At 46.3% G+C, this 22,539-nt stretch overlaps 1 protein-coding gene and 1 long non-coding RNA gene across 5 annotated transcripts in view; one reads left to right on the plus strand and one right to left on the minus strand.

Annotated features, from left to right (window-relative positions):
- Positions 1 to 1,537: 1,537 nt before the first annotated feature.
- Positions 1,538 to 7,748, minus strand: LOC111773830 (uncharacterized). The gene is made up of 3 exons (XR_002808454.2): positions 7,407 to 7,748; positions 2,679 to 2,903; positions 1,538 to 1,699 (listed from the first exon to the last, which is right to left on the minus strand). It is a non-coding gene; the product is annotated as an uncharacterized lncRNA (long non-coding RNA).
- SMARCAL1 (SWI/SNF related, matrix associated, actin dependent regulator of chromatin, subfamily a like 1) overlaps positions 7,443 to 22,539 on the plus strand; it is a 54,162-nt gene continuing 39,065 nt past the window's right edge. Inside the window, exons 1-7 of one of the 4 annotated variants that reach the window (XM_005610591.4) lie at positions 7,443 to 8,095; positions 9,185 to 9,221; positions 9,630 to 10,516; positions 11,263 to 11,313; positions 14,990 to 15,199; positions 17,551 to 17,601; positions 22,105 to 22,291. In XM_005610591.4, the coding sequence (XP_005610648.2) occupies positions 9,688 to 10,516; positions 11,263 to 11,313; positions 14,990 to 15,199; positions 17,551 to 17,601; positions 22,105 to 22,291 (1,328 nt within the window). In that variant the 5' untranslated portion in view covers positions 7,443 to 8,095; positions 9,185 to 9,221; positions 9,630 to 9,687. Of the gene's footprint in view, positions 8,096 to 8,179; positions 8,820 to 9,184; positions 9,222 to 9,629; positions 10,517 to 11,262; positions 11,314 to 14,989; positions 15,200 to 17,550; positions 17,602 to 22,104; positions 22,292 to 22,539 lie in introns of those variants that run through there. The other 3 variants (XM_005610592.4, XM_014740277.3, XM_001490005.5) reach the window with 3 other exon arrangements.

Here is a 22,539-nt window from a genome sequence, read left to right on the forward strand (position 1 = left end):
CTCTTTGTCCCATTTTATGCCTTTACAGGCTTGGAGGAAAAGCGGGGCCGGGGGGAGTTCTGGCCAGATGGCAGGGTAATAAACGACTCTGATTTAATAATTCGTTGCTCTCCTCTTAATTAAAAGGCTTCCCCCTCAATGACTTGCTCATCACACCAGAGCACACACTGGTTGGATGAGGATTGGGGGCCAAGAGAAATCTAGACTGAGGGGAGAGGGAGCTGGAAAAGGAGGTGCCAGACGGGCAGAAGCAGCCCACGGGACACACGCCGGGGCCGGCTTCAGGGCTCTCTCCCCGTGCAGGTCTGGAATGTGTTCAATCCAACGTCAGAGCCTCAGGGAACTGGCTCTTCTCTGGAGTCTGTTTGTCTGGCAGTTGACTTAACCAGAGGGCTTTTGAATTTCTGGGATCAAGATATAAGTACCATTTTATCTCACGCGTGGCTTGGCACTCAGTTTCCCCAAAGCCCCATCTGGCCTTGGGGAGTGACTAGATGGCCTATGGACCATTTTGTATATGTAACGTTACTTAAACACTTGATATACAGGGGTGGTGGTGGGAGGTGGTGGGGCGCGCCCATTGTTCCAAGCACTGTCAAGATCTGTAGCTGCAGCCAAACAATACTATTTAATAAGCTCACTACTCCCTCTCTACAATCACAATTTATAGGGCCCTGTGACTGAAATCTGCTTTACAGCAAGTATCATATGCAGGCATATTTTCAAAGCCTCAAATGTAATTAGAACACGTTATTGATAAAGTATTAAAGACTTAGACCTTGAGTTTGTTCATGGGGGATTGGTTTTGTTAATATTGACACTTTTCTCCCCTTTAATTGCAGTTGAGAGTTGTTAGACTGAGATGCCAAATTCAATCAAAGCTCACATAACACCCCCACCAAGGGACTCCTGGCCCTCCCTTCCTCCTTCAGACTTGATGAAAGGGACCCAAAGATCACGTCATTCAGGAAAACATCCTGTCAATCTATAAGTCTCTCCTTTAAACATTATTCCATATAATTAACCAAATTTTCTTTGGCATTTGCGACTCTGTCAGATTGGGTCCTCCTTGTAACTACCATTTTTTCCTATTATTTCTGGACGTCAAGTTTCTACTTATCCTTCAAAGGCCAGTTCAAAGACCACTTCACCGGCTCGGCCTTCCCTGTTCTGTGCTCCCTATGCACCCACCACCACTCCAGCCAGCAATGAGCTCCACCCCCATACCCACCGCAATTTACTCTTTTTGAATTACATTTTTCACACATCTTCCCTCTTCCCCTAGACTTTAAGCTCCTTGAGACAAACTTTTTCTTTTTAGTGTTTGTATTCTACCCATGGACAACAGCATCTTGCCCACAAATAATTAGGACCAACTTGCAGAGACTTCTTACTTTGTTTCATCCACCTGCTATTATGTTATCAGCACCACACTGTTTTCAGTATTGGAGCCTTGCAGCATATTTTAAGTATTAACAATAGAATAATAACTTAAAATAGAATGATAACAATAATCTATTCCAGGCAATAAGCTAAATGCATTCTTTAAATTATCTCATTTAATTCTAACAGGAAGCATCTGGGACAGGTACAATTATTTCCATTTTATAGACCAGGAAACAAAATACAAAAAAATTACCTTCCTTCAAGATGAATACCAAGAGCAAAGTACACAACAGTGTGTACCGCATGTTACCACCTACAAAAAAAGGAAAGAGGGATAAATATGTTTTTACTTAAAGATGCATAAAATATATCCAGAAAAATATGCAAGAAAATGATGATACTGGATGTCTGCTGGGAAGGGGATCTGGTGGTTAAGCGACAGGGATGTGGTTGGGGCGGATTCAAGTTTTGGAGGCACTGAAGTTCACACAATTTGGGGGCAGGAGAACTTTTAAAGAAAAAGTAATACAAAATGACAAATACAGAATTAAGTACAGGACCTCAGAGGGGGCTGATGCAAATGAAGGTCCCGGAAGCTAAAGCGTTATATAGCTCCATGTTAAATCTGCCTCCAGCCAGAAGAAAACATTTCACTGTATGTGCGCTTGCATGTGGATGGAGTCTGAATCTTGTGAATGTATTGCCTAGTCCAAAAAAAAATAGTTTTTAAATTACTATTTTAACATACTATCTCTACAACTGACAGCATGAAACAGGCCTTTTAAATTTTTCAAGAAGCAAACGATTGTTTTCATTTGTTTACAAGCAGAGAAGAATATGCCTGTAGCAAGCTGGAGGGGGCGCTGAGAAGGAGTTCTTGAGTTGAATGTTTAACGGAAGCCAGGTGGCAGAAGGTGGGGATTTACTTCCATCATTTAGAAGCAGAGGCTTGTGCCGCAAGTCTAAAAGGCTTGAGTATGTTATACTTACCGGACCACACATCACTTCCTGTACAAGAAGGGTTAAGAAGAGAGTCCTTGCTCTTTCAGAAGCTTACAAGAGAAAAATAAAATAAAAACTCAAATAGTATTGAATTGATTGCTAAGAGGCAGCTGATTTCCTGGAAACAAGGGCTGGAGCACCAAGGAGGTGAGTGCACTGGATGCTAATGCTCTTTCCCAAATGGATCTGATGGCTGGTGGTTTTCTATTATTGCATCCAGGAGGAGGTCCCTTACTGTAAACTACCTAGAAAGCATTCATCCTCTTAACCACTTAATTAGGATCATTTACCCTTATGATGAATGGGGCTGTTCCTTCTCTCCGATTTGGTCCGGAGTGCGCCTCCATCTAATGCAGAAGCAAATAGTTCTGTTTGCAGCAGGTAGCCAACCTTGCGTCCTCACCCCCAATGCCTGGACCTGCAGCTTGCAGCGTGGCTCCGCGGAAGGGAGTGATCACCAGCCCCTCAGGTCAACAGGAACATATAGCTAGCAGCTTCCTCCACACCTCTTTCTCCTGTGGACAGAACATATCTGAACTTGCAGAGAATTTGGAGCAGACACTCAGGGGAATCTCCTGACAGTAAGAAGTGTGAAGAACTGGAGTGGGGGAAGGAAGGAGTGGCCTTTTCCCCAGATCTGCAGGGACCCCACACTTGGGGTGGTTATTTAGATGCTGTCTTAGTTACAGTGGAGACAGGGTGTGGCCCTCAAGCCGTCTTAAACTTCTCCCTACTCTTGAAATTCCTTAACAATCAAATGACCTTTTGTTTGTGTGATGCTTTATTTGGGTCAGGGGTGGATCCTCTTTCTTTTTCTCTTGAAGGGGAAGGGAATCGATGGCCATGTATGTAAAAATCAAACAAATGAGAGTGGGGAAAGCCTAGGGAGAAAAATACAAAGTGTTTCACTTTTACTTTTTGAGACCTGAAAACCAGGAGCAATTCAACACATAGAACAAACTACTAAAAATAAGCTTTAGTCCCATGATGTGGGCAGGCTGGATATGGGATTAGAGGAGCAGAGAAAAAAAGAGAAGGACTGAAAGGTAACATAAGGATAAAAATGTAACATAAAATGAAAAAGAGACATAAGAAGAGACAGAGAAACACAGAGAACCAAAGAGGGAAGAGGGGTCCAGAGAGACGGACAGGAAACAGTGAAACAGGCAGGTTTCATGGACTATTATTCGCCCCCTGGTGGCCTTCAGGGATATTGCACCAAGCCAACGACTCGATCCAACATTAAATTTTCACATCTATAGTCACAAATGAGGTGCCACCATGAAACTGAGGATGAAAAAGTTAAAATTTCCCTGGATTAGGTTGAAACTGTGCCTTGTACCCAAGGTTGGCGTGGGAAACAAAATAACTAAAGTTTCTGAGCTTATCTTGCAGAAGAGCAGGAGGACCACTGATAAGAGAGGAACTTGCTGACAGCCCCCGCCTGAGTAAGCATCGTGCAGGAGCACTGAGAAGCTGAAACGACTGACTGTAAACTTTAGACGTCACAGGCTAAAAATCCACCAGGTGCAGCACATAGAACAGACAGTCACGCCTGTGCAGAGGACTCAGGACTTGAGCCCCAAGGCCACCTGCTCCCCTTCCCTTACCTAAAACCCCAAATAAAAACCCTTGCTTGGAGATTTTTCAGGGAGATCAGGATTACAGCATTCGTTGCCTGTTCTCTTTGCTCAGTGCTTTGCAATAAATTCCTACTTTCTTTCACTGCCCCATGTCAGGGATTGGCTCGCTGTGCGACAGGTGAGCAAACTCACTTCAGGTTCCAGATCAACCACTTGGGCAATCTCCCATGAGATGGATATAACCATATCAAGAGTAGACTATTGAGCGAAGTCTGGGGCTCCCCTTGTTGTAGGACCTGTGGAGCAGCACCCTGGGTGAGGAGCAGAAAGGAGGACATCTGAGAGGGAGTTTGGGCCCCAGTGTTAATCTATTTCCTTGAACAAGCTGCTTAGCTCCTCTTTGTCTTGATTTTCCTTTAATAATGATGAGAGAACACAATTTTTTCAATTCATATTTCTGTAAAGAAGCTGCCTAGTATACAGAAAAAAATAGCAGTCCGTAAGAAAGTTCAGTTTACCACCCTAACTTTCTCAGCCAGCTTCACCTCCATTGCTGCCAGTTGGAGGTGAGCAATGGGGCTCCGAGTGTGTGTGTGTGCGTGTATGTGTGCGTGCACTGAACTCAGACATTCAGGCCCCTTGAGAAGGAGACATGGTCTGGAGTCTCCCTCCAAGAAGTTTTCCAAAGTGACCATCCAGCCAGGCCACCATCATCTCTTCTATGGACTCCTGCCAAGGCTTCCCCACAAGGCCTTCCTATTGGCATCTTATCTTCCTCCAGGGCATGCTCCCCTCAGTGGCAAGAGCAATCTTCTTAAGACACATGTCAGATCAAACCGTCCAGTGTGAGTCCTTTCAGTGGCTCCCACTGCTCTCACAGCACAGCTGAAACTTCTTTCCCTGGCCTGCAGGACCCTGAGATGACCTGTCCTGCTTGCCTCTCCAGCCCCATCTTGTGCCCCTCTCCTCCTCTCACACTGTCCTGCAGCCACACTGGCCTTCCTTCAGCTCCTCAAACTTGCCCAGCGCCTTCTCGCCTGGGGGCCGTGTGCTCGCCTTTGCCTCTGGTTCAGAACCCTCCTCCCTCCGACACCTGCATGGCTGCCTCTTCTCCTCTTTCTGGGCTCAGCTTCAGTGCCTCCCCCTAGAGAGGTCTTTCCAGACCATTCTGAAATATTTCCCACTTTTACCTCTACTAGAACCCTCTGTTTAGGTCCTCCAAGTACTTATCATTTAGTTTGTGTCGTGTTTTTGTTTTGTTTTGTTTTGTTTTTTGTCTACCTCCCCGGCTGGACTCTAAGCATTATGAAGAAAGGGGGACATCTGGGTTCTTGTTCACTGCGGCAACCCATAGTAGGTACTTGCATTGTTGTTAAATGGATATACAGAGGGATGGATAAATAAAGTGAAATTTGGGATATAGGAAGAATAAAAGAAGTGAAATTTAACAGGTCTGAGAAAACTGGAGCAAGATGTCACGGGGGATGCTTTTGGAAACAAAGCACAAAGTCGTCCCAGCAGATAATGTGCCAGACTTGAGAGAGAGGCTATGATGTAGTCACAGCCACCAAGACCAAACAGAGAACTTAAGAGGCCTGGAGAACCCTCACACGAAACTATGGAATGCACCGTGTAGAAATGATACCAGAGTTCCTGTCTTTATAAGATATGTGTTGAGTTTTGGGGGGGAGGAGTGCTATCAGGAGGTAGATGAGAGGAGAGAGAAAAACTGAACTGTCAGACTCAGAGCAATTAAGTCCATCAGAACGGAACAACTGCTAAGGAAGGTGAATTTCTTGGCTTATAAACCTTCACACGGCTCCTCTGTGCTTTGGATATGCAAATGCCTTTGCCGACTGGCAGCTCTGAGCAGGGACCAGCTTCCTTATCCACCCGAAGTCTTGCATCTGCTCCCCAATCTTATCACAGTGATCTAGGAGTAATTAGCTCAAGTGGTGACATGCCCTTGAGGTGGCTGTCAAAAACTCCCTTCCCAAGGGCTGCCAGGCCCTCTCTAGGGGATCAGAAACGGAGGGAAGCGGGAAGCCCAGCATCTACATCACTGGCACGTAAGCTCAGGGAGAGGGACTTTAATCTGTTGTAGGTGCCCAGACAGACTACTAGGCAAGGGCAAGCAGGCAACAACTATTTATGTGTGTGATTAGTGTCTAGAAAGAGCCCTGCACTGGGACCAGCTTCCCCCTGCAGCCTAGCCTCTGCCTGGTCTGTGACGTCAGGCACAGCTGACTTCTGCAGGTGTGTTTCTACGATCCCTGAAAGGACCACCAGCTGATCCCGCCTCTATTCTCTCACCTGTGAAATGAGATAGGCTCTGAAGTCCCTTCTAGCCTCAAAATTCAACATATCAATATATCTGTCAGTCATCCACCTAGCCATGTATCTTTGTTGCTGTTCTAAGACCTGAGCCACTGCTAATAGGAGTGACTGTTTCTATGGCTGTCAGATCAGATTCCCAGTTGAATCTGAATTTCAGATAAACAACAAATGCTTTTTTAGTATAAGTATGTCCCATTTGGGACAAATATTTAGGATATTTGTTAAATCTGACAGCTTTAGCCACTCGTCTTCTATCCTCCAAATACTATAAACTTTTGAGGGCACAGGAACGGTGTGTTACTCATCTCCAGAATCCCTTACAATTGTGCCTGCCAGATCTTTGGGTTTCATAGACTAAACATTATTGGCTTTTTTTAGGGGGAAAAAGCTGAGATTTGAACTCTTTCTAGGACTAAACTTTACTCAAGTCTGGTAAGCCAGGCCAATGTCTTTGCCATTTATAAAAATGGATTTACTCTTTCAAGAGTCACACCAGGTCTATACGATTATTATAACAAAATTCAAATAATTCAGAAAAATATAGATTAAAAAGTAGAAGAGTTTGTCCCATCCTACCCTGGTCCTGAACAGTTGGTGAGTTTTTGAGTTTCCTTTCCAGAACTTTTTCTGTGAGTTTACATGCATTTATAGGTAAAGGGTTTTTTTTTAAATGGTCAAACTACCACATACACATTGCTGCGCTTTGTTTTTCTTAACAATATGTCATGGCCATTTTTCTAAATCCTTAAGTAGAGACCTACCTCTTTGTTTTTAAATAAGCTACATTTGAAAACAGAATAGTAACATTCATGTGTACACTGATGATGGGGGAATATTATATTTACCACCAATATTTAATAGTGGAGTTGATTGTGGAAGGGAAAAGGTGCTCGTGCTCAGAAATGGGGTAAACTGACTCTAATAGCATCAGTTTACTAATTTTCTCTCAAGAGTAGGGGCTTCAAAATCCGAATCACAAATAGCCTAACCAGGCCTTGAAAAAGTTATTGAATAACTCAGTCTCAGCTTTCCCTTCTGTACAATGGGACACGAATAATAACGTCGTCGTGAGGATTAAATGAGAATAATTCACATTACATGCTCAGCACGACGACTGATGATGAGGACGATGCCAATGACGACGATGCCGATTCTCCTTCGTCCATGAAGGTCAGGTCTAGGTTGGGACACCAGGGATGGCTCAAATTGCAAGGTGATCAATACCAGCAATGGATGCCCCAGGGTATACTTTTTATTAAAAGCTACCAAATCAGTCTGGCCGTCTAGCATACCCTCTGGAGACAATCCGACAGCTCTCTGAGACAGCTCTAACAGGGAGACCCCAGTTTGGGAAACCTCAAAGTCCCAGGCTTTCGTGATCCGGTGGATGCTTAAACCTTTGGGGGAACCTAGAACTACCATTCCCAGGGTGCACCACTCTCGCCCCGCCCACGACGTTGCGTCTTTTCTAATTCTCGCCAGGCTCCGGGTCCAAACTACAAATCCCAGAAGACACTGTAGGGCCGCTCCGGTTTCTCCACTATTTGAAGCGTAACTGCGGCCGCGTTGCCCGCTGGGAAGTGTAGTTCCTCGGTGAGGCTTCTCCCCTGCCTCCACCTCCCACGCCTGGGAGCTACAGTTAGGCGGGCGAACTGGCAGCACTCGAATACCGTCTTGTAATCGCCCACCCGGAAGAGTTATCTGGCGCCGGAGGGCTTTGGAGACGTGCCTGGGTTCGCCGTCGGCTGCGAACGTGGCTCGCGCCCTAGGCCTCGCGGAGCAGAAAGGTAAACTGGGAGGAAGGCGACGGAGTGGGACGAGACCAAACGCCAGCCTGGAGCAGGGAGTGGAGCGGGGGGAAGGGTGAATCCAAGTGGAGTGATAGGGGTGGGAGTGGGGCGTGGCGCTTCCTTCCTGTTGGCAGGGGTGAAGAACGCCCCCTAAATGGAGTGGATCTGAGGTCCTAGCAAAGAGAAGAGGGGCGTCCATGTGGTGCGATGGCGCTATGGTTTGGGGCTGATCAGTGGGACTTCATCCCGCGGCTTCGCCTCCCCTGGCTACTGGAGGCACTTGGCACAGCAGGCCTCGGCCCTGTGCCGGGGAGCGCTGGTTGGGAAGTCAGGCAGGAGTGTGTTGCCCGGGGAGCCTGAGCGCCGCAGCCGTGCCCCGAGACAAAGCCTTTCCCTAACCCCTTCTTCAGTGCTGTGATTGCGGGAGGTGGAAGGTCTGGAGATCGATGTTGTTGGAGTTCTGGCCAAAGGGAGCCCCAGCAGAAGGAAACCTTTAAACCCTCGGGCTTTTCTTAGAGGCCTAAACTTTGGTGCTGCGGGAGTTCCCGCTATGTCATCGTTATGAGCATTACATTGGGTGGAGGCTATTTAGTCTGAACCAAACCACAGAATCTGGTATCCAACTCCCTGGGTCTAGAATATTGCAAAAGTGGCTCAGCTCATAGAAGGAGGACCTGAGTAAAGTAATTGAAAAAAAAAAAATCTGGATACAAAACAGAATGTATGTACTGATCCTATTTTGTAATAAATACATCTGTCTTCCAAATATGTGACATCTATCTGTGGATAGAAAAGAATCAGAACTATACCATGCTCTAAACTATGCACACTGGTTATTGATGGATGGTGAGATTACAGATTAACTTTACTCTTTTCTTTACATCTTTATGTAGCATTTCCCCTTATTTTTCCGAGTCGGTTACCCCATGGTGGTGTGTTTCGGGAAACAGGCACTAAGGCCACCTGCTCTGTGGCTGGCAGCCAACCACCTGCAGATTGATTTGCCAGAAAGATAAGAGGATGGAATTGGAAGGGTGAATTCAGTGTGCAGCCTGTGTGAGGCTAATGCATTTTTCCTTTTTCCAGGTTGGAAAGAGGCTGTTTTAGCAGGCGTCACACCATGGTACGTGGTTGTTTTGGTCTACGTCAGTCTAACCCACTATCCTTTCTAGTTTGAAATGTCGCCCTTCTTACTATGTGATGGATTTAGGTGGCAGTGCATCGCTTCCTTGGGATCTGATAACTCTCATTGGCTGGGGGATAAGAGGGAGAAAAATCTTGCAGCTAAAATACCTTTTCGGCTTTGGATTTCATCTGACCTGGCTTTTTGCCTGTTTTGTCAGGGTCGTTATTTTTAGCATATGCTGCCTTCTGTCCCTGTGTGTGTATGTTTAATTATAAAAGAAACATTAATATATCCTTTGGTTATGCTCTTGTGCATTTCCTTAAACAAAAGCTTGTTAAAATCAAGGTAGGAGCATGGCAAATAAATTCTTTTAATTTTGACTTCAATATTTGTTTCCTTCCTCAGCGTTTGCAGAGTTTCCGATTAAAGATTGACGTTCCTGCATAAGCATTTCCCTGTTAAAATGTCCTTGCCTCTTACAGAGGAGCAGAGGAAAAAAATTGAAGAGAATCGACAGAAGGCTCTGGCCCGTAGGGCTGAGAAATTATTAGCAGAACAACATCAGAGAGCAGGCGTGGGCTCTTCCTTTGCTGCCCAGCCTGCCCAGTCCAAGCAGAGCTCTTCCCAGAATGTCCCCAGGGATCCTTCCAAGCCAGGAAGCCATGGTGTCATTTTCAAGCAGCAGAATCCCAGTACTTCTTCTAATGGTGACCGAAGACCTTATAATTCCCACAGTTGTCATCCCAGCACTCCAGAGCAGGCAAAGGGGACGTGGAAGAGGCAAGAAGAGATGCCCACAGCCTGCCCAAGTCACAGCCCCCCAAGTCAAACGACTCTCACTGGGATCTCCCCTCCCTTGGCACAAAGTCCTCCACAGGTGCCCAGCCAACAGCTCTTGGGTTGTGAGTTAGGTCAAGGTCCCCCTCAGGCTTCACAGGAGACCAAATGGACACCTTTTGCGAACACGACTCCTAAGCCTTTGGCCAAAGCAAGGAGTTTCCAGAAGACACCAGCTCCTTTCTCTGGACAGCCTCCCAGGGATCCTGAATTAGGGGCCAATATGATGAGTCCTTCCACCTCGAGGCAGCATATTCCTGACATCCCCTGTGGCTCAGGGAGCGTGGCCCCCGGAACGGAAGAAGGACTCCCACAGAAATTGGGGGCCTCGCTCCACAAAGCAGTGAGCTCCCAGCATGGGGTGTGCGTGAGGAATGGGGACCGTTTCCAGGTGAAGATTGGGTACAATGCGGAGCTCATCGCAGTGTTTAAGAGTCTACCCAGCAGAAGTTATGGTGAGGAGGCTTCTGGCTAGTTCTTCACGTGTTCTGGTCTATCTCTAGAGTCGCTTAATCTAAGAGTTTCTCATAAATATGAAGAGAGTGCATTGGCACATTCTGTCCTTCCCGTTGTTACAAATTCTGTTTTAGCTCATGTTTCCTTTTGTAATAGTCATTTGTTCAAACAGCTGCCACGCTAGGGGGCTGCCTGGTGGGCCGTATGGAGGGTGGATGGATGTTTGCTGAAAGGCCAGCTCTCCTGCCAGCTGTTTTATGTGCATTGTAGCACTTCAGCCTAACAACGGTCTTTTAAGATAAGTAGATGTGATTTCCATTTTAAAGGCAGTGGAACTGGCTCAGCAAGGTGAAGTGACATGCTCAGGTTGGTTCAGAGGCAGGATGTGGCCAGCTTGGCCAGGCTCAGAGCGCACACTCCTTCTCATACCACTTTACCTGAGTACCCTGGGGCTCAGAGAGCTTGGATTCCAGTCCCACGTCTGTCCTCAGCCCTTTTAGGGGAGGCCGTGATGTCCCAGGGCCTGACTTGAATTCCACTGTGTGGAATCAAAGTGTTATCCTCGTGTCTATTTGCTATTTGTCTTCTACAGAAATTTTTGTAAATCAGTAGGAGTTTGTCAGTCAACTGTTTTGAATATAGCATTCGTTTATTCATTCATTCATTCAACAAGCTTTTATTAAATGTCCACATACAACTGGTAACAAAAGTTAGCAGCAAACCAAGTGCTTATGTCTCCTTTCAGATCCTGCCACTAAGACGTGGAACTTCAGCATGACCGACTACAGTACCCTGAGTAAGTAGGGGTGTCGCCCCCAGGCAGGGAGATGCGGGTGTCAGAGGCCTCCTCTGGAGTAGCAAGATGGAGTCAGGCTTGTGCTTCCTGTGGCTTTTAGGCGCCATCCTGGTGCTCTTCTTCCTTCTCACTGTGGCCAGCCTAGGGAGACAGCTCCGTGGGTCAAAGTCTGTGGTCATACTAAAACAAGCTAACACTTAATGGAAGGATCCTGCTACAGGCCGTGTTGTTCTAAGCCCCTTATGTATGTTAGCTCTTTTATCCCTTATAACACCCTTTTTTTTTTTTTTGGGGGAAGATTAGCCCTGAGCTAACATCTGCCACCAATCCTCGTTTTTTGCTGAGGAAGACTGGCCCTGAGCTAACATCTGTGCCCGTCTTCTTCTACTTTATATGTGGGATGTCTGCCACAGCATGGCTTGCCAAGTAGTGTGTAGGTGTGTACCCAGGATCCAAACCGGCGAACCCAGGGCTGCCGAGGCCGGATGTGTGCACTTAACTGCTGTGCCACCAGGCTGGCCCCATAACACCCATTTTAAAGATGGGAAAACTGAGGCCCAGAGAGGATAAGTAACTAACCTAGGGTCACACAGCCATTAAGTTGTGCAACTGGGGTTCAAACCCAGACGGTCTGACTTCAGACTGCATCTTCCCACTGGACTGCTGGCTCCAGCTGTGCCAGCCCCTGCTCCCTGAAGGTAACAGCTCAGCAAACAACACGAATACTCATGGCACTCTCTCTGCTGCTGGTTAACTCAAGAGTGCAGGGATGGGGGTTGCCAGGCAGGCTCCAGCCTGATACCTGGATGCCCAGTCATTGTCCGGGCCTCTGGGTATACCGCTCTATCTTCTCAGATTTTGTTGACTGTCCTGCACCAAGGTTTTTGTCACCTTCTCCTGGTGTCTGGAGCCTCCATCTCTGTCAAGGAGTCAGCCCTGGGTGTTCTCATCTCCCATTTCAGCCATCTCTCCCCGCAGCCATTTCTACACCCTGTCTTTCCCCACCCCGTCCAAAAAGGGAGAAGATGAGGCTGCATGGGGAGGTCACTCCTTCGGGTTTGGGGCCTGAGGTATAACTCTGGAGTCACCAGTACTGTTTCTGGAGTGTGCTGAGACGGCTCACCACGGAATTTCCCCTTTCTCTCCTTGGCCTCCACCTCTTGAAATGTGTGGCATCGGGTGGCATCCCTTTCTTGGTGGCTGCTGGTGACCATTTTTATTGTTATGTTAATCCTTGTGTTAGGTGTTGGGAGGGGCAGGGTCTGACGCCTGGCTTCCTCATTGTTGTTTTCAAACCAGTGATTTCAACCGTCATGATTTTGTTTGTCACCTGTGTACTCGTGTTCTCTGACCACAGTGCGTGGTGCCTTGGCTGACTTCTGCTTTTGCAAGTTCATTTAGGTTTTCTGTGTGGTCTGGTTGCCTTTGGTGGTGTTCCACGTAGTTTTTGAAAACTGTTTCACGGGCACACAGTTGTGTAGCTTTTAGATGAACTTTCTTGATTGTGGCTTGTTTAGCTGCTTTGGATTCTCACCTGTGTTTTGCACACTTGACCTGCTGTCTGCCGAGATAGACCGTGAACGCTCTTGTCACAGTTGTGGATTTGTGAATTTGTCCTTATTTTTAACCCTCAGGTAGGTTCGTGATTGTCGTGTCTTCTTAGCAGATTTACTTTCTATCAATATCACAGATAAAGATGGTCTCTGTCAGTCTCTCTCCTTTTGCTTCAGGTGTGCCTCTGGATTCTGCCTTTTTTTTTTTTTTTTAAAGATTTTATTTTTTTCCTTTTTCTCCCCAAAGCCCCCCGGTACATAGTTGTATATTCTTCATTGTGGGTCCTTCTAGTTGTGGCATGTGGGATGCTGCCTCAGCGTGGTTTGATGAGCAGTGCCATGTCCGCACCCAGGATTCGAACCAACGAAACACTGGGCCGCCTGCAGCGGAGCGCGCGAACTTAACCACTCGGCCACGGGGCCAGCCCCTGGATTCTGCCTTTTTATCCCGACCTCATACCTCTCGTAGGTCAAGGGGAAAGTATATCAATGTGCAGAGAAGAGCCACTAGCCCTTATCGTCTCCCCACTCAGTTAACCAATGTTCATATTTTGGTTTTGTTCCTTGCAGCCTTTTTTCCATGTAATAAAATATACAAATCTTATATATGTAATATAATTTTTATCTTGCCTTTTTTACTTAGTGTTCCAGCAGAAACATTTTTATTTTAATGGTGAATGTTAACAGCTAATTCTGAGTGATGAAAATGAGGCTGTCCCCTGTCCGTTATTGGGACACTTTGACCTCCAAAAAAATGATTTCCTATTATGGAACTTAATATTCGTTTTTGTATTTTTGTCTTTTCCAAAATTTCTTACTAAAAAGAAACATTAATGGCTGTATAACATTCCATCATAAGAATGAATGTGTGATAAATTGCTTAAATCATTTTCTTTTTGTTTAATTTTAATTTGCTCCCTGTTTTTCCACTATTAAAGCTGTAAGGAACACGTTTGTCCATAAACTTTTGTATTTTTATTTTATTTTATTTTTTAAAGATTGGCCCTGAACTAACTTCTGTCGCCAATCTTTTTTTTCCTTCTTCTTTTCCCCAAAGCCCCCAGTACATAGTTGTATATTCTAGTTGTAGGTCCTTTTAGTTGTGCTGTGTGGGACGCTGCCTCAGCATGGCTTGATGAGTGGTACCTAGGTCCACACCCAGGATCCGAACCACGAAACCCTGGGCTGCTGAAGCAGAGCCCGCGAAGTTAACCACTTGGACACAGGGCCGGGCCCTAAACTTTTGTATTTTTAATTGTTAGTTGGGATAGATTCCCAGAACTTGAATCATTATGATCTCTTTTTAGCCCTCTTGCTATATATTGTCAAATTGTTTTCCAAAAGGCTTTGTTCCCAACTAGCAGTGCAAATATCTATTTTTTTAATTCTGCAAGTTTGATAAGTAAAAGATGGCTTTTTATTTCTGATTATTTGTGAAGCTGAACATTTCTGCAAATGTTTATTCGTCATTTTTCCCCGTCTTTTGAATTGGTTACATCTCTTTCTTATCTTTTGTGGTCTTATAATTTTTTAAGTATGAGCTCTGTTTATATTTCTTGCAAATATCTGTATTTAATAGCTTTGCCTTTCGATTCAGTTTGTGTGTTTTGACAGTCTGGTTTTATGCAGTCAAATCTATTAATCTATGAAATTCATCAGTAATAGGTAAGATAAAACTCAGAACTGTGCATCTGTGGCCTGACAGTCCTGTCTCCTTCCTTGTTGTCCCAGCCATAGACAGAGTAGTGACCCAGGCGTGGGGTTAAGTGGGTGATTTCTGTGTGCTGGCTTCAGTAGCTTCTCTGACACAGCAACAGAAATTAACAAGTTTACTCATCCTGGTGAGATCCCTCTTTCCCCTGTTTGTTTCTGAATCCTCAGTTTTTTAATTTGAAAACTCAAGGAACAGAAGTTACATTCAGTAAATACTGAATTTCCCGAAGCCCCAGTTAAAGGACACTTACTTACAAGCCCTCGCACCCTCCCAGTGCCTTTTCTTGCCTACCTGCCCAATGTCGTTTCTCTTGGCCCTGTCCCTGGCCGCCTCCTTTGCCTGCCTGCACCTCCCAAAACCCTGTGAAAGTCTTCCGTGTTGTCACCTCTGTCCTTTTCTTCTTCTGCAGTGAAAGCAGCCCAGCGCCTCCCCAAGGTCACCCTGCAGCCTTTGGAAGGGGCCGAGGGCAGTGTGGCGCAGACCCACCTCCCTTCAGCCCCCTCGCTTGGCTTTGTCAAAGGGCGATGCGTGCTCATCTCCCGGGCCCGCTTCGAAGCAGACATCGGCTATTCAGAAGACCTGATTGCACTGTTTAAACAGATGGATTCCAGAAATTATGGCAAGTAATTGTCCTCTGCCTGATTTGCAGGATGCATAGTGGTCTGTGATCTCAGAGTGGGGTGTTTTTCGGCTCTTTGAACATTCAGAAATGACTTTCTAATCTTCTCCTCTTACTCTAGAACGGAGATGCCTAAATTGTTCTAGACAGTGAACACATCATGGGGCCACTTTTGTCCTTAAAGTCCTCCCAAAGAGGAAACTCCGGTTTTCCCCAGGCACCTGGTCAGTGTCTTCCTGGTAGAAGCAGGTAAATTCCTGCTTCAGCCATTTAAACCCACCTGTGTTTATTTTGTCCTTAGCAAAGCTTGAAAAGTGGGTGTTTGCCAGAAAAATAAATGCCTCTGGATGGAGCAATGAGTGTTTCGAGCTTGAGCACACCTCAGAACCACCAGGAGGGCTTGATAAGCCCGGATCGCTGGGCCCACCCCCAGAGTACATGCTGACCCTGGGTCCTGCCCAGAGGGACTGATTTAATTGGTTTGAGGTGGGGTCTGGGTGCTGGTAGTTTTAAAACTCAGCAGGTGAGTCTAATCATCAGCTAGGATTGAAAACCGCTGGCCAAAGCAGAGCAGTTTGACTTTCTTTTTAAGGCAGAAGTCGGCTTTAGGACTTTGAACTCCTGGGTTTCATTCTTAGCTTGGGCCATGTTGTTTTACAAAATGGTCTGGCTTTTATGGATTACTATTCCCATCCTTGAAATGGCTTTAGCCCTTCTCTAGGCAAGTAGAAAGCAAACCCGTAAAACCTCATGCCTTTGTGACCTCAGTGCAGGCAGCATCATGGAAGGCCTCTGGAGCTATGGCTTCTCGGTGAGAGCTCTCCTCCAGGTGGGGCTTCTTGGAAGGATGCAATGCTGGCTGTTTTGTTTTTATCCCTTCAATGGCTCCAGTTTTAACTGGTGAGCAGGGCTTAGGTGAGATGTGCCGGACCCACCCTGAGTCACGGGACGAGCTGCTCACACGAGGACCAGGGGTCTTTACCTCTCCCACCCCTGAGGTGTTCCGTTCAGCTTGGGGTGGCCTTTAAAAGGCCGCTGCTGATGACCTGTGTCTTCTGAAAAGCGTGACTTTGAAATCACACTCCTGACGTAGTCTGCTGTTTGGGGAATGTGAACCGCTGAAATATTGACACCCAATCCTGTCCACATCCAGACATCCAAAAACCACGACTGGATTTTTCCGCCATAGCCGCTGTTTGCAGGCTTTCCCCTCTGCTGCCCTGTAGCCGGCTGGGTTGAGCTGTCATCAGGAGAGACTTCTCTACTGTCCCACATCGAGAATAAGCGTCCACTTTGCTCCTCCTGTCACATTACACCTGGCTGCCTTGCCTTCTTCCTGAAACGGACTCACTATGTCCATGATGCTTTGTCCCCAGCCGGCTTGCTTTCCCAGTGCCCATACAGAGAAGAGTTGACTTTTGCTGTCCAGAAAACAGTTATCGAGTTGAAGATTTCTAGATTTTTTTTCTAGATTTTTCCAGAAGGTAGATGGGTAAGGAAACTCTCTAAGTAATTAGCTAGTGTCGGATAAGCGAGATGCTCACCTTTCTTAGTCAATACTGTGTGTAGTTTGTGCTACACTGTGCTAATCAGCAGATAGCATAGTAATAATAATAATTTACTATTACTCACTTTTTTTTTCCTGCTTTTTCTCCCCAGATCCCCCCAGTATATAGTTGTATATTTTAGTTGTGACTTTTCTTTTGAGTGCGCATTATTTGCCAGGCATGTTTTTATAAGCATTTTACATTTAAATTTCATGTAATCCTCACAAGAAATCTGCGAGGCAGGGGCTGTAGTCTCCTCATTTTTCAGATGTGGGAACTGAGACACAGAGAGGTTACATAATTTACCAAGGTCACACAGCTAAGAAGTGGCAGAGCTGGGATTTGAACGCAGGCTGTTTGCTGACTACATGCGGCTTATTTGCCCTGTATGAAATGGAGCTAACACTGTGCCCGGCTTATAGTGTAGTGAGGAGCAGAGGAGATGGTGCATGTGAGTCTCTTGGCACCGTGCCTGGTTTAAAGTGAGCGCTGGATACGTGTAAGCTGCAACTGTTATCGTTGTCTTGGAAATTCAGGACATTTCTACCTTGCGGGGCCATCCACCGTCATGTCCCCCGGGAGCACCCTTTATCACCGCCCTTCCAGCCCACTGTCACCGTGTCTGCTTGTCTGTCCTCCCTGAATTCTATGGAGCATCAGGGGCATGCACTCCCTCCATATCTGTGTCCCCAGGGCCGGGCACAGGACCGGCCTCGTCCTCCGAGCTTCCTGGGCTGAGTAAGTGTGATGACGCAGCAGGAGGGCAGGGGGCCGTGATTTCTCATTTGTTTTTTCTCGTTGCAGATGTCCAGACCAAGAAGTGGAACTTTCTGTTGGAAGAGCACAGTAAACTAAGTGAGATGCCCACCTTGCTTGTTTTATATCTTGCCATTGTTAATCTCTATTTGTCTGCCTTAAATGTAACGTAGTTTAAAGGCATCTCCTCCCTCCGCTGCGGTAATGTCACGTGCTGGCCTGCGGGACAGGTGAAGGTAAAGATGTTCTCGGGCAGCTGCATCCACGTCCACTGGGACGGCAGCCTTACAGCAGCCAGGCAAACCAGGGCCTCTCCTTCCGTCGGGGTGAGGCAGTACTGGTCAGATTCCTGAGGCCCGTGCAACCTTCCCACCCATCGCGGAAGTTTTAGAAATGAGGCTGTGTGGACATTGGGAATCAGAGGTGAGCTGGGATCGCTTAGCTTAAACGGAAGCTATTTCTGATTCCCTCTGAGAACAGGCTCATTTTACTTCCAGAATCAGATAACAGTGAAGGCGGGAGAGTCTCCGTGGGTACAGGCTTCCTCGTGGGCTGAGTCCTGCTGGATGCAGAACCCTGGGCCGGGGCACGTCAGTGTGTAGTAAGCACTTTGGAGACTGACCGAGGGAAGGCACATGTGTAGAGATATCACTACGAGAAGGAGGAGCCAGTTTACGCTCATCGTTTTTCTTCTCTGTGCTCTGTTTGGGTGGGACAGTAAATTCTAAAATGCTGAGAAGGCGGGACGTGGCTTATCTCAGCCTACCCTGGATGCCAGTCTGTCACCCATCTTCCAAGCTCTCACGATTCTGCAGTAGGTATGCAGGTGGTGCAACTTCTGTTCCTCCTGCTTGACCCTCTGAGGGCTTGTTGGGCCTCCCAGCCTGTGCTGGTACCAGTCAGGCCAGGAGACATGTGATCTAGCCCGCAGAGCTCCAAGTCGTTGGCCATCTTGCCCACCAGGCAGGGGCTTTAAGGAAGACGGAAAAGCTGGGTTTCCTCCCTTTGTCTCCTCCTCGTGTGACTTACCGTATGATGTCAAGTAAATACAACGTTCTAGGTCCCATTTGTAACTTGGGTAACAGAAGGGGTCTTTAATCCATATCTGCCCTACTGACAGAAATTAAATATAAGGGAAGAGCTTTTGATTCCTTAAGGAAAGACTTGCTGCAAACTCAAGGTTAAGTTTGAAAATGATGTGATACTTATTTAGTATCAGCAAACACCAGCTGAAGCAGCAACGGTGGCTGGCGTCGATCTGAGACCGCATGGCTGCTGCTGTTTGGAACTTGTGAGTCAGAGGGAATTATTTGGGCAAAGCTGAATCTTTGATGAGCATTAGGAGTGGGTTTTTCCCTTTTACCCCTTTGTCTTTCAACCACAGAAAGACATATGTTAGCTATAAAGGCTTTGACTTCTGTGGAATGACAAAAAGTAGAGTACTTAAGGCTTTACAGATGAATGTAATGTTGAAAAACCATGACTCGCAACTCACGTAGCTTTACATTGTGGGTCCAGCTCTTTTGTGGGCCATAGACTCTGAAATAGCTGATGAAAATGATGGATTATTCACCCAGGAAAATGCATATGATGGCCACACATTAAATTTTGCATTTGATATTAATAATTCCATGGATCTTGAGTTAAGGGTTCCAGATTTAGAGTTGAGATTGCATTTTTACGTTCTGTCTCGTCATGACAGTGTCTTGTGGAGGGTAGGACTGATTCTGCCCATTTCATAGACTGGGAAAGCCTGGACCCAGAGAAAGGAAACCGTTGTTTTCCTCATTGGGAGCATTGCAGGGTTGCAGTAAAGTCAGTGACAGAAACCAGACTGAAATTGCGATCTCGAGTTTGTAACATGACCCACGTGGAAATGTAGAAGCCAGGTCTGTGAACCAGGCGGCCGAGGAGATGAGGCCCTGCAGAATACCACAGCTGCCCGTTTAGTTCTCGCTCTGCCGTTAACAGACTGCAAACCTGCGGACTTTGCGCCTGTGTCGTTGCCACTGGATCTCCTTCCTTGTGTGTGACATTAGATTATTGAACCTGAGCTAGTGAACGTGCGCGTGTGAAACTAACTAAGAAATGACAGTAAGACCTTCTGAATCTAGGATACTCGTTGATGACGTGGTGACAGTTATTTTCTCCAGATAAGGCAAATCTGAGCTTTCCTCTCCTTTTCTAGGTGACGTGAGGCCTTCTGCCCACGTGAACCTGGCATCAGGCCTTGTGTTTTCCCCTGACTGTCACACTCCAGAAGGATTCTGCGTCCTCCTCAGTGATCGTGTCTTGTCAGCTGCTGTTTGAAAACATTAGCATCTCTCTGCTGTGTGGCTCAGTAGCGTTCTACCAAAGAGCTGTTTTACAGAGGCGATGCTGGATGACCGGCAAAGCCAGACAGCACATTGCTGTCATCTCCCAGCACAGGGAAAGGGCAGCGCTGACAGTCGTTGATGGAGAATGGGGCTTGCTCAGAAACACACCCAGTTGGCAGCGTAGGGTAGGAGACAGCAGTTGGTGGGAAGCAGAGTGTAGGTTGGTTTTTCCCTCTTGAATGGCCGACAGAACATCATGCTTGCACAACCCCACATTTCACACCAACAGATCGTCAACCCTTTCTTAGCTTTTGTCAGGTATTTGAGTTCTGAGGAGCACTAGGATTAAAATGCAAATAGTTTCTGAAAGCATGTGGAGTGCTCAGGCCCCTGCGGTGTGCAGAAATCACGCTCAGATTTAATTTGGAGGCATAAAATACATCTCTGTGTCCATGTGGACAGTCTCTTTTATATTGAAGCTGCTAGCCTCACCTGATTTCTTACAGTGATTCTGTTCATGCAGACCGTTTCCAGAAATCACTGGTACCTGTATTTAGTGGAGGACAGAAATGAATTTAAATATATCGAAAGTGCGGAGCAATTTAAGGTAGCTGAAGATGGCTCAGCGCTCCATATTCACACCAGTATTTGCCATGGTATCCAATTGATGGTCGTGGCAAAAGACTCTTGGAATACCTTGTTAGGATATCTAGAAAACGTGACCGTATGGAATAGAGAACTAATAGAATTTCAAATAATATTAGGTAGAAATGAAATACACCCAGTTTTTCTATTTGGTTCCCCCTCCTGGATTCCTGAGGACAGTTAGCCCTTTGTGACTTACTGTGGCTCTCCCAGGGTGCCCCTGAAAGGGTAAAGGGTAAAGAGCAAACGAAGATCTGTAAACAGTGGTTATTCTTCTAATTAGATCTTTCAAAGGACGATGATAAGAGGGAAGAACATCTTGAAAGCTACCACCCGTAGGACAGCAGGCTGTGATTCAATGTAGTTCAATGGTAATTCTACCCCTAGAGATGTCTATGTCTAGCATCGTTTCTTTAACTTTTTAATTTTTAACTTGTCTTCCCCTGGCCCCCCCAATACAGTTTTTCCCCCTAGGTTTAAAATCCGGTGAGGCTAAATTCTTTCAAAAACCAAAATCAATGAAAGTAATTTGCTTTCATTTCCATGTAGATCCCAAGTACTTTTTCCCACTTGGTTGATGACTCTGACCAGAAGAAGAGATTTCCCATTCATTACTTAGGGGCCTGGAACCAGCGTGCTTGGAGGGAAAGTAAAGACCCCTAAATATAAGCTTTCACTGAAAAAGTCGGAGTAGTGGTCACTCTTAGTAACAGTTTAGACTCTGAGCTTAGTAAAAAAAAAAACTTTTTTTGTAAAGGGCCAGATAGTAAATATCTTAGGCTTTGTGGGCCGTGTGGTCTCTGTCCCAGCTACTCAGCTCTGCCGTTGTAGTGTGAAAGCAGCCGTGGACAGTCCATCAAGCATTGTCATGGCTGTGCTCCAGGAAAGCTTTTACCAAAACAGGCAGCAGGCCGATTTGAGGATGGGGAGGGAGCTAATGGACTTGCTCACTCCACCGTGGAGATCGCTCCTGTAAAACCCCCATCTCTCAACGAGAGGTCATCGTTCTCCTGTGGAGAGTCTCAGAAGTGTGCAGGGCCACTTGTGTTTCCATCACTTGGTGGCCTTTCCCCTTTGTTATTGTTTGTAAATAGCCCTGCTGTCCTGTGAATCTTTCCTGGAAACCCCTTCCAGCTCTCCGTACAGGGCACAGTGCTTCCTTGCCTGCTGAAGGCAGGAAACTTAGAGTTCTCAGCTTTCTCAAACATCAAAACCAAAAGAAAACATAAGGAGAACGGAAACAAGATGTGTTCATTCAAAGTCTTGCTTTTTCTGGGCTGATTTTTTAAGAATATAGGTCCTTAATAATTTGAATGGAAATAGTAAGATAATTTCTTTAATTAGTTTAAAAAAATTCGTCACAAAAACAGTTTACAGTTCTTTCCAGTGTTTGTATAGTGTAGAAAATCACTGTTGCTTTACTGATGTCCTCTTTTTGCATAAGTTAAGGAATAGAGTGGGAAAACCAGTTCTCTGGGTTTATGTAGGATGTGTCTGTCCACCCCTGGTTTTCTCTCCAGTTAGTTTTTGAAGATGGCATGCAGCCGAAGCCATGGGACTTTGTATTTCCAAGCCCCTGCCCTCTCCCCAGATCTCTTGGGCATTCACGCTCCAATTCGTGCGCCTCTGTTCTTTCTAGTTGAGAGGGTGCGCTGCCTTCCGCAAGTTCGGCTGGATCCTCTGCCCACGACACTCCTCCTGGCGTTTGCTTCTCAGCTCGAGCAGACGTCTCTGCGTCCCGCAGCCGACATCCCTGAGGCCGACCTTTCTGGAGTGGACCCCAAGCTCGTGTCGAACCTGCTGCCCTTTCAGAGAGCTGGAGTCAAGTAGGTCCTTGCTCTTCCTTGGATTTCATCACTCACCACCGATTGGGTTCAGATGCTCCCTCTTTTAAGAATGCTCATCTTTCATGGACATCTAGAAGCATCTAGGCATTAAACAGCCAGGTGTGCTGTTACCAGAGCCTGATTGCAACCATTGATTTCAAATTCCACGAGTTAATCAGGACTCTGGATGGCAGATGTGCGGAAACCCATCTCCAACTAGTTTCAGAAAAGAGATTTCTCAGTGCATG

Source organism: Equus caballus, chromosome 6, assembly GCF_041296265.1.
Source record: "Equus caballus isolate H_3958 breed thoroughbred chromosome 6, TB-T2T, whole genome shotgun sequence".
NCBI classification, from domain to species: Eukaryota; Metazoa; Chordata; class Mammalia; order Perissodactyla; family Equidae; genus Equus; species Equus caballus.